We start from the raw sequence: 11054 nt of genomic DNA, 5'->3' as shown, positions 1-11054 counted from the left end.
TAATTACTTTTGATTAGGGGATACGACTTTACCCTGTCAGAACAAGATGAATATAAGGAGAGTGTGGAGGGAACTCCTCCACTAAAAACCTATGACCAGCATTCCAGGCTATCGCTAGGCCACGCAATACCCCAAACAGCTCCGCCTTGGTATTAGAGCAAACACCACAGTTTGAAGCAAATACCTCAAAGATTTCACCATCATGCCCACGAATAATACCACCAGCCCCTACCTTCCCCGGATTATCCTTAGATGCTCCATCATTGTTAAGCCTTGCCCAACTAACCCTATGAAACTCCCAACGGATATAAATTTCCTTGCGTCTCGCAGAACTAGCAAAACACATCCCACGGGTTTCTTTAAAGCTTTCTTGATATCACCTACCCGAGCATGGATAAATGCCACCCGATCAATGGGAAAATTTGCCTCCCTGGAAAATCCTCTCTCATTTCTCCAACCCCATAGCCACCACAACATTACTGCAAACACAATCGAACGGTGTTCTTCCACTTCAGAACTAGAATTTTCCAAATTAAAAAGAATCCAGCTAGCAATAGGACATTCCCTCAATATATGGTTCGTTTCTTCTTCAACCATTCCACAAATTTGACACCTCGGGTCCGCAGTTAACTTGCGCATAAATCTGTTAACATTAGTCATGATACGATCTTGTACCACTAACCATAAGAACATTCAAATTCTTTGAGGAACCAACGCCCTCCAGATAGTCTTCCACCCTTTTTTCACATCATCACCTAAGGGGTAGTATCATGCATGATATTGATAGCTGAGCTTATAGAGAAACCACCAGAAGCTTCACTATTCCAATACACAGAATCTACCATACTCTTTTCCTCACTAACCTCATGAGACATAATTTGTAGAGCACTATTAGGGAGAAAATCAGCAAACAAATCCAACTTCCATCCCACATTCAAATAGAACTTAGGCTTTTATCATTTAATATAGATTTATGTTGATAGGAACATCAATATCAATCAATCAATCAATCAATATCAATATTATTATTAAAACTCCAAGGCAATGAGTGTTATATTGACAAGCGTGACTATTTCTTTGTCATTCAACCTCGTCATATTTCAAATTGCCACATAATCGATTACATGTTAATAAAATTAAATTGGATTTCTAGTTTTCTTGATTGTTAAATAAAAGGAAAAATTGTCCGGAATAATCCCACCTTTGGGCCGTCCGCTAAAAATAATCCCACTTATGAGTTATTTTTAATTAATCCCACCTTTACCCCCAATCTGCTCCCAATAGTCCCAAGTGACCGGTTACCTGTTACAAAGATAATTTTTTTTGGGGTTTAAAGCACACATGTCACCATACAATTTGTCTAAAACTTTAAATAAAAAAATGAATATAAAAAAAAAAGGAGCAGCCCTCCACCAGACCACCAACCCCAACCACCGCAATACTCCACCAGACCATCAAATCGGAGCTCACATGATGGGGGAAGGGGATAGGTGGTCTGAGCTGTCGAAATCGAGGCAAGGGAGAGTGATGGGAGGCCGAAATCATGGTTTCTTGACTCGTGACGGAAGGAGGAGGTTCAACGGCGTAACGGAGGGAGGAGATTTAGTGGCGTGACGGAGCGAGGAGGTTCGGCGGCGTGACGGAGGGACGAAGGAGGTTCAGAGGCATGACGGAGGTTCAGCGGTGTGACGGAGGGAGGAGGTTCGAGGGTGGTTCAAGGGGAGGGGATTCTGGTTTCGTGAGGGTTTGAGGGTGGTTCAGGGGGAGGTTTCGTGAGGGAGGGAGGGAGGGGTTTGAGGGTGGTTTAGGGGAGGGGGTTCGACGGTGGTTTAGGGGAGGAGTGGCATAGGCGGTCGGCGTGCCGGGATCGGTGTCAGGGTAGGTCGGCGCTCCGGTGTCAGGGTATGTTCTCTTCAACTTAATTTCAGTTCAGTTCAATTCAGTTTAGTTCCAATCAGTTCAATTGAGTTCAATTTAGTTCCAAATTTCCTTCTCTCATAAACAATTCATTTCAACTCTATTCAGTTCAGTTCAGGAAATCAAAATAGACCCTAATACTATAGTATGTATTTTTGGTAGCCCTCATACACTTACTCCCTTTCTTAAAATGTGTTTCCGTAACCAGTTTTACATTACCACAAAAAAAAAAAAAAAAAAAAAAAAAAAAAAGGAGAGAGAGAGTAGTGTATTCGCTCTTTGTAATTTTAAGAGTTACAAACGATAAATGACATATGAAATATATAAGAGTTGACCTCATATTTTTGTATTTCCCTTATTATTTAAATTGACTATGCTAGATGACATTCGCGATAAAGGATTTGTTGATTTTTAAAAATAATCACAAATTGAGATGATAAAGCCAAATTGATATCAAGTCTTGGATACTACCCATACATTAAACATATAAAATAGTAGACATCTACAGTAAAAGGGTGAGTTTAGGATGTATTATACTCATATAAATTTGACTTATTTCAAACAAAATTATTTTATTTTGATAAGAGATATATAAGGGTAGACTAATTAAGTTACAAGTTCATTACGAAGTATAAAATACATACAATATTAAGCAAACTAAGCTCGAATATATAACACAAAATCTATACGTCTAATTAAGTATAAAATACATACAATATTAAGCAAACTAAGCTCCATATTAGACATATGATCGAGAGTGCTGCTTGCCCTTGGGGTTGTCAAGTAGAAGAGACACTACAACACTCCTTGTTTGACTGTGTGCGTGTTCGAGGATTGTGGGAGGAAGCTGGTTGTGAGGGTCTGATACAGGGGATGGACAGAAGTTCGGTGTTTGACATGTTAGCTTCTTGGAAGGCCTCAAGCACACGCCTCTATAAAAAAGTGCAATCTTGGCCTGGAACATTTGGTATGTACGAAATAAGAGAGCTTTGCCAACCAAGACATACCTGATGCAGTTGTACTAGCGAGAGTGTCAAGGCAAATTGAAGAGCAAGGCTTGTATGGAAAACGAATTTATGGTGCAGCAAAAACCCGTAGCAAGAGCAGCCCGAAGAAACAAATTTATGGTGCAACAAAACCCGTAACAAGCAATTATAGTTTGCTAAAAGTGACAACATATATATAATTTCTTGTTTATTAATAAATGTTAAACTACTTGATTTTTTTGAATTGCAGTTGTAGTCTGCTTAGCACAACATGTACACATACATTAATGTTATGTGTAAAACTCAAACAATTTGCAATTAGAGCTTAGACATTACTTGCCATCACCTCTAAGCATATCATGATGAATATATAAAAATTGTAATTGCAAATAATAATCAATTGTATTGTAACCAGTAGAACATAGGCAACTCAATCAATATTAGGATTTATCTTCGACCCTCATATTTTGTAATGGGGTTGACTTTGTATGGGATAATACCGACAACCTAGCTATTTGGCCGATAAACACCTTAATGTTACTAATTACCCAACAATTAGCAAACCAGCTTAGCATCCACAATAGCCGATTTCTCGGCCACGTGGAGAGCAGCTTAAAACCACGCAGGCACCTGCCACCTATAAGGTCGGCGCGCCACCTATAAGGACGTGTGGCACCTGCTTGGTTATCCCCCTATATATACCCAGCCACATTTTCATATTAGAGGTACAATCTCTTAATCTCTCTCTCTCTCTACACTTTTTCTCTCTCTTCAAACCTTCCTCCTCAGATTACTAACTTTAGCATCGGAGCGGTTATTCCAGGATAACCCCCGGGCTAGATTATCTGTGCTGACTGTGCAGGTATCAAATTGGACGGTAAACCTTTACCAACCCCAAGACATCTCGGTATCGGAACTCACACGGAACAATTGGCGCTAGAAGGAGGGGGTAATAACTTCTATCGTCCAAAAAAGACCTCCCACAGTCATGGAAGGAAATACCGAAACTACACCCATCCCAGAATCAGAAAACCGGAATTTTGATAGCGGCATCCTGGCAACTGATGGCAACAGGGCCGTAAACACTATACCGGAGATAACGGTGGAGGATGAAACCCACCTTCTTTATAAGGATACGGTAAACGTACCGCTAACACCGGAAAGAACCCAGGCTATCCCGGATCCCTGGGGAGAGTTCACTCCGGAAGAGTTAGAGATAACGGCCAAAGTCATGCAGGCAATGTCCCGAAAAAGGAAAGAGGCCGGGATTGCGGCCGCGAGAGAACCGCAAAGAAGGCCGACACCGCCCGTAATTATCAACCTTGAAGATCAGTTCAATCAGGTCGAACAGCAGCCTCAGCCACGACCACCACCGCGTGAAATGGTGATGCCCTCTGAACGACAGGTCATAAGAACTGTGCAAAGGGAGGAATCAGAATCATACCGACAGGAGGCCAGTAGCGGGCCGCCGAGGCACTTAGCCAGGGCCATCATTCGACTAAGAACGTCTCCCTTTACGCAAGGGGTCCTTGATCAGCAAATGGAAAAAATAAAAATGCCGGCGTGTACCTATGACGGCAAGGGTGATCCAAAGAGGTATGTAGCGGCCTTTGAAAGCCATATGCTGCTATATACTGATACTGACGCGGTATGGTGCAAGGTTTTCCCTACAACGCTGGTAGGGGCTGCCTCAGATTGGTTCACTAATCTCCCACCCGGGTCTATCGACTGTTTTGAGACCCTTGTTGAGATGTTCACAAGTCAGTATGTGAGCAACAGTGCAAGACAGAGAACCTCAGGGGAACTCATGTCTATCAGACAAAGAAGGGACGAATCACTGAGAGATTTCGTTCGGCGTTTCAATAATGAAGCTAATACCATTCCAAAATTACAGCAAGAGATAGCCGTCATGGCTTTGATGAGTGGTCTAGCCGACAGTGATTTTAAGAGATACATGGCGCGGACATCCTTCCCCAACCTGGGGATAGCATTCAGCAAAGCTCATGAATATATCAAGAGCGAAGAACTTCTGAAAGCAGGCAACCAGACGGTCTCGGCAAAACCGTCTCGGCGACAAAACACGTATGTACCAGTAGAAACCCCGGTGGAAGGGGTTAGAAGGCAGAACCCACAGAAAGCGAACAGACTTGCCAGAGGTCTGGGACGGTACAATAATTATACTCAACTGAACACACCAAGGGCCGCTATTTATTCAATAAATCAGCACAAGGAAGATTGGACCCGGCCGGCACCAATGATAGCGAAGGGCCGAGATATAAAGAAATATTGCATGTTCCACAAAGATGTCGGCCATTATACCGAAGAATGTATCCAGTTGAAAGAAAACATTGAAGACCTTATTAGAAAGGGACACCTCTCCCAATACCGGTCTCAGGGGGGAACCAGCCGACAATCAGCACCATTGGGCCGACAAACCGAATATCGGAAACAAGGAGACCTGTCAACACAAGATGACACCTATCGTCCAGGCCATGCCGATTCTTATCGGCAAGGTACTGCACTTCCTGGACGTAAGATAACCGTAGAAGTAATTACCGGAGGGCCCGTGCATGGGGGTTCCGTTAGCGGTGCAAAGAAAAGCTTGTCGGAATTCAAACATGTGGTGAACGCTTTAGGAGTAGATGAACGACCTCGACCCGCGACAATGCCACGCGTATCATTCTCCGAGGACGATGCAAAGGGTATAGTTTTTCCTCATGACGACCCGTTAGTGTTGATATTGGCAATCAATGGGTGCGACGTCAAGCGCGCGTTGGTAGACGGGGGCAGCTCGGCAAACATTTTGTTCGCAAGAGTGTTTGATGCAATGATGATAGGTCGAAAGTACCTAACGCCGGTGTCATACCCGGTTATCGGTTTTAACGGGTCAACAGTCAGACCCGAGGGAAGTATAATACTGCAAGTAAGAATTGGGGAAGGATCGATGGCACGGGACGTGATGACAGAATTCCTGATTGTAGACGTGCCGTCAGCATACAACGTTATTATTGGTAGACCATTGATTCATGATGTGCAAGCAGTGGTATCGACATATCACCTCACGATGGTTTATGTGTCCAATGTCGGCAAAACAGAGCGTATCCGAGGCAGTCAAACAATGGCAAGAGAATGCTACGTATCGGCATTAAAGCAACCTGGCCGACAAAGTTCAACGAACTTGCATAATCAGAAAAGGGAACGATCCCTCTCTACCCAAGATTTAGCAATGACGAATTTTGACACAAGGCCCATAACCATCCCAAGACCGCTGCCGGGAGGAGAAACTATTGATGTTGAATTACAGCCCGGAGTAACTAATCGTACGGTTAACATTGGCTCCGATATGGATAGCGATATGCAGTGCCACTTGATTGAACTCCTGAGGGAGAATGCGGATGTTTTCGCGTTCTCGGCCGATGAAATGCCAGGTATTCATCCAGATATAATAGTGCACAAGTTGAATGTTGATAGGCGAGCCAGACCGGTACGACAGAAGAAAAGAAACTTCTCAACAGAAAAAATTGAAGCGATACAAGCAGAAGTGAATAAGTTGTTGGCGGCAGGTTTTATAGAGCCATGCACATATCCAGAATGGTTAGCCAATGTCGTAATGGTTAGAAAACCGTCAGGAAAGTGGAGGATGTGCGTTGATTTTACGGATTTAAACAAGGCGTGCCCAAAAGACTGCTATCCATTGCCGAGAATAGATAGATTGGTCGACTCCACCTCATGCCATGCACTTTTAAGTTTTATGGATGCCTTTTCTGGATATCACCAAGTTAGCCTCTATCAGCCGGATCGAAACAAAGCGGCATTTATCACAGATGCCGGAGTTTATTGCTATAAAGCCATGCCTTTTGGGCTGAGGAATACGGGAGCAACATACCAAAAACTGGTAGATAAAGTTTTCGCCGACCAAAAAGGGAGAAATGTCGAAGTTTATGTTGACGACTCCATTGTAAAAAGCCGTCTAGCTGCAGATCATATTGAAGACTTAAAGGAGACATTCAATACTCTCCGACAATACCGGATGAAGCTGAATCCCGAGAAGTGTGTGTTTGGAGTCAAGTCCGGAAAGTTCTTGGGCTTCATGGTTAGCGAAAGAGGGATAGATGCTAATCCCGACAAAGTTGAAGCCATCCTCAGCCTTCCGCAACCGAGATCAATTAAAGACATACAAAAGTTAACGGGCCGGATGGCGGCGTTGACAAGATTTATCAGCAAATCGGCAGACAAGGCACTACCATTTTTCGTAGTCCTACGTCAAAACAAGACATTTGTTTGGGGGCCAGAGCAGGTCAAAGCATTAGAAGCCGTTAAGAAACATCTACGATCGTTACCCACAATAGCAAGGCCAGAAACGGGGGAAACACTACAACTTTACATATCGGCATCCCCAAAAACAGTAGCGGCAGTACTATTAATGGAACGCAAGAAGACACAAATGCCAATATATTTTGTAAGCCATGTGTTAAATGCCGCAGAACGACGATACCCCCTGGTAGAGAAAACCGCATACGCAGTCGTAATAGCGGCAAGAAAACTAAGACCGTACTTTGACGCCCATACCATTGAGATCTTAACAAATCAACCGTTAGAAAAATCTCTGCAAAAGATGGAAACCTCTGGGCGTCTGCTGAAATGGGCGATTGAATTGTCGGAATATGCGTTGATCTATAAGCCAAGGGTGTCGATTAAGGCGCAGGCCTTGTCAGATTTCATAGTCGAGACCTCTTACAATGAAGAGGAGGACGAAATCGGCATCTGGAAAGTGTCCGTTGACGGCTCTTCTGCCGCAACAGGATCCGGGGCCGGTATAATCCTGACTTCCCCACAGGGAGATATATTCGAATATGCAATAAGATTCAAGTTTAAGGCATCCAATAATGAGGCCGAGTACGAAGCGGCACTGGCCGGGATACAATTATGCATAGCGGCAGAGGCAAAGAAAGTAGAGCTTTCCACAGATTCGCAGTTAGTAGCAAGCCACTTTGATGGAGCGTACGAAGCACGTGAGCCGACAATGATGGCCTATCTACAAAAACTCCGAAACGCAACAACAACACTTGATCAATTTGTCATCAATTTAATACCCCGTGGACAAAACACTCAGGCAGATGCGTTGGCAAAGTTGGCAAGTTCTAGTTTTAATAACTTAGAACGTACAGTGATGGTTGAGGTTCTGGAACAAAAAAGTATAGATGAAAAAGTACAGAAAGAGGTGAATTGCGTAACTCAAAACCGAGAATGGTATGATGATATTTTGGCATATAAATTGCAGGGTGTGCTTCCGACAAATAAAAGCGAAGCACAAAAGATCAAGAAGGATAGCGTCTGGTTCATTATGTTTCGGGGCATGCTATACAAGAGAGGCTTCTCGCTGCCATTGCGTAGATGTTTAACGGCATATGAATCAGCGAGATTAATAGAAGAAATACACGAGGGCGATTGTGGTAATCATTCAGGCGGCAGGTCAATGTCCTTAGAAGCAATGAAAAGAGGCTATTATTGGCCGACAATGAGCTCGATACTCTATCCTACGCCAAGAAGTGCGATAAGTGTCAGAAATTTGGTCCAGCAATAAATCAACCACCTAACAACCTAATACCTATCCTCAACCCTATCCCATTCGCCCAATGGGGAATGGATATTATCGGACCTTTTACTTCGGCAACAGGAGGCCGTAAATTTCTGATAGTAGGAATAGACTACTTCACGAAATGGATAGAGGCGGAGCCGGTGGCGAAAATAATTGCTAATGAAGTAAAGAAGTTTATCTGGAAAAACATTTTCACCAGATTTGGGTTGCCGATAGCAATGGTCTTTGATCACGGTTCGCAATTTGACTGTAATCCGGTAAAAGATTTCCTCAGTATATACAAGGTGAAGTTCGCGTATGCCGCGGTATGCCACCCTCAATCCAATGGCCAAGCTGAAGCAGCTAACAAACAGATACTAACCGCACTAAAAAAGAAGATTGACGACGCCAAAGGACTTTGGGCAGACTTGGTGCCGGAAATATTATGGGCTAACAGGACGACAACAAAAGAGACGACAGGAGAATCACCTTTCAATCTGGCATTCGGATCGAAGGCCGTTATCCTTGCAGAAGTAGGGTTACCGACATTTCGAATTCAACACTTCTGCGAGGATCAAAATGACTTGCTATTAAGACAGCAGTTAGATTTCTTACCCGAAGTAAGGCTAACGGCTTCCATTAAGTCTGCAGCCTATAAGAACAGAATGAGCCAAGCCTACAACAAGCGCGTCAACCATAGGCCGTTAGAAGATGGAGACCTAGTATTGCGTAGAACAGCTGCAACGGGGAAAGGAAATGCCGACGGTAAATTAACGGCAAATTGGGAAGATCCATATCAGATATACGAAACAATACGCCAAGGCTCCTATCGTCTTATGACACTAGAGGGAGCCCAGTTGAAAAATGTTTGGAACGCAGCTGTCCTGAAAAAGTACTACGCTTAGTCCTACGTAATTTGTACTAGTAGTAGCTAAAAATTCTTAGATGTCGGCATAACTATTCAATATGTATTTTGTACTTATCTTTTAAGGACTACTTTGTACGCAAATTTCATTTTGGCAGAAAGTCGTTAATAAGAACTGCGAAACACTCAGTAATAAACACGAGGACCATCTGCCCACTTTCAATATGGACATGCAAACGGCCTAGCTAGCCGTAGCAGCCATTCAAGTGCCGAGATGGTTGGATAACTATGCACCTCAAGGTGAGTTGAATAGACGGTCTGATCCACTGTCGTTGCTCAGCCTGCTAAAGGTCGCAACGAAAGAGCCATGCACCTAAAGGTGAGTTGAATGAACGGTCTGATCCACTGTCGTTGCTCAGCCTGCTAAAGGTCGCAACGAAAGATCACAGTTTTTTTTAAGGGAAGTAACGGATTTTTTCCAGGCCCATCACGGCTGTAAATTGTTCAAGTACAATATTAAGTTTCGCGAATAAATGTTAAGACATTTACCCGTAAAACTGCGGGGCAAGCGTATTATGAATAATAAACAAAATTAAGCAAAATCGACAGCTAACAAGAGCACAAGCGCAAATATCACCAGACAAAAAATATAAGCATGGTCATCAAAAGAGAACGGATTATCATACACAGCCGATAGTAATTAAAAAGTGTGCTAGTAAAACAGTTAGATAAGCAAAATCAAAAAGTCCCTTATCGGACATAAATGTACAGACATAAGTTCTTCAGTAACTAAGTTAAAACAGAAACAGATGGATGACGGCCCAAATACTTCAGTTCTCCTTGGACTCGGACTCCTTCCCTAAACCATCATCATGGGTAGGAGTAGCAAGAAGGGCGTCATCAAACTCCTCTTCAGGAAGGCCGCGAGGGTCAAGATTCTTCATTGTAGCAAGGCTGGGAGGATCATCAAAATAATCCTGTTCATAAATAGTAGGAGATAGATGTCGGTCAGAACCGTAAGCATCCTCCACTACCTGCCATTTCTCTTCGTCCCACTCCTCGGCTTTGCAAACGCATCGATGCGCAGCGACCCAACCGCCGGTATAGCGATCAACCAACTTGTTGCGGTACAAGTCCGACTGTAAGAACCGATTGACAGCTCTACGCTTTATGGCAGGCTTTTTCCGAACGCAGAAGTTCAAGGCTATCCTCGGCCCTCTTCCTGCCGCTCTTCTCGACTTCCAATTTTTGCTCAAGATCAGCAATTCGAGCCTTTAGCCGAGTCTGATCCTCAAGCTTCTTGAATAGCTCATCACGATCAGCAGCCTTGCCCTCCATCACCTTCAGCTTGCCCTTGTAGCCTTCAATCTCGGCATCATGGGCCTTGCGTTCATCATCAGCCTTTTTTATAATAAGCTCCGCCTTATCTGCCTGCCTCTGATAATGCCTATACATATGAACGACCTCAACAGCAGAGTTGACGGTCTTTTAAAAATAAAAAAAAAAGAGAAAGAAAAGAAAAGAAGAAGAAGAAAGAAAAGAAAAAGAAGAGAAAGTATATGAGAAACAAATCTAGATAAACATATGACTAGAAGAACGAATAAAAACAGAAAAGAGAAAAGAAATAAAAGTAAAAGAATCTAAGTGACATACCTTCAATAGATTGTTCATCATCTCACCACAAGGAGCTACAACACGGCCAGTAGGC

The 11054-nt window shown here is 43.3% G+C and overlaps 1 protein-coding gene across 1 annotated transcript; it reads left to right on the top strand.

The window, feature by feature from the left end:
• The first annotated feature begins 3891 nt into the window (after window positions 1-3891).
• On the top strand, window positions 3892-8487 carry LOC145566839 (uncharacterized). The gene has a single exon (XM_081626127.1). The coding sequence runs from the start codon at window positions 3892-3894 to the stop codon at window positions 8485-8487; it is 4596 nt and encodes a 1531-aa protein (XP_081482253.1).
• The last annotated feature ends 2567 nt before the right edge of the window (window positions 8488-11054 follow it).

The sequence above is a fragment of the Chenopodium album genome, chromosome 11, assembly GCF_948465745.1.
Source record: "Chenopodium album chromosome 11, dcCheAlbu1.1, whole genome shotgun sequence".
Classification (NCBI taxonomy): domain Eukaryota; kingdom Viridiplantae; phylum Streptophyta; class Magnoliopsida; order Caryophyllales; family Amaranthaceae; genus Chenopodium; species Chenopodium album.
This window is presented reverse-complemented; position numbering and strand designations above follow the sequence as displayed.

Coding starts and splice junctions, on each gene's coding strand:
- LOC145566839 (XM_081626127.1), top strand. CDS start 3,892: ATGGAAGGAAATACCGAAACTACACCCATCCCAGAATCAGAAAACCGG.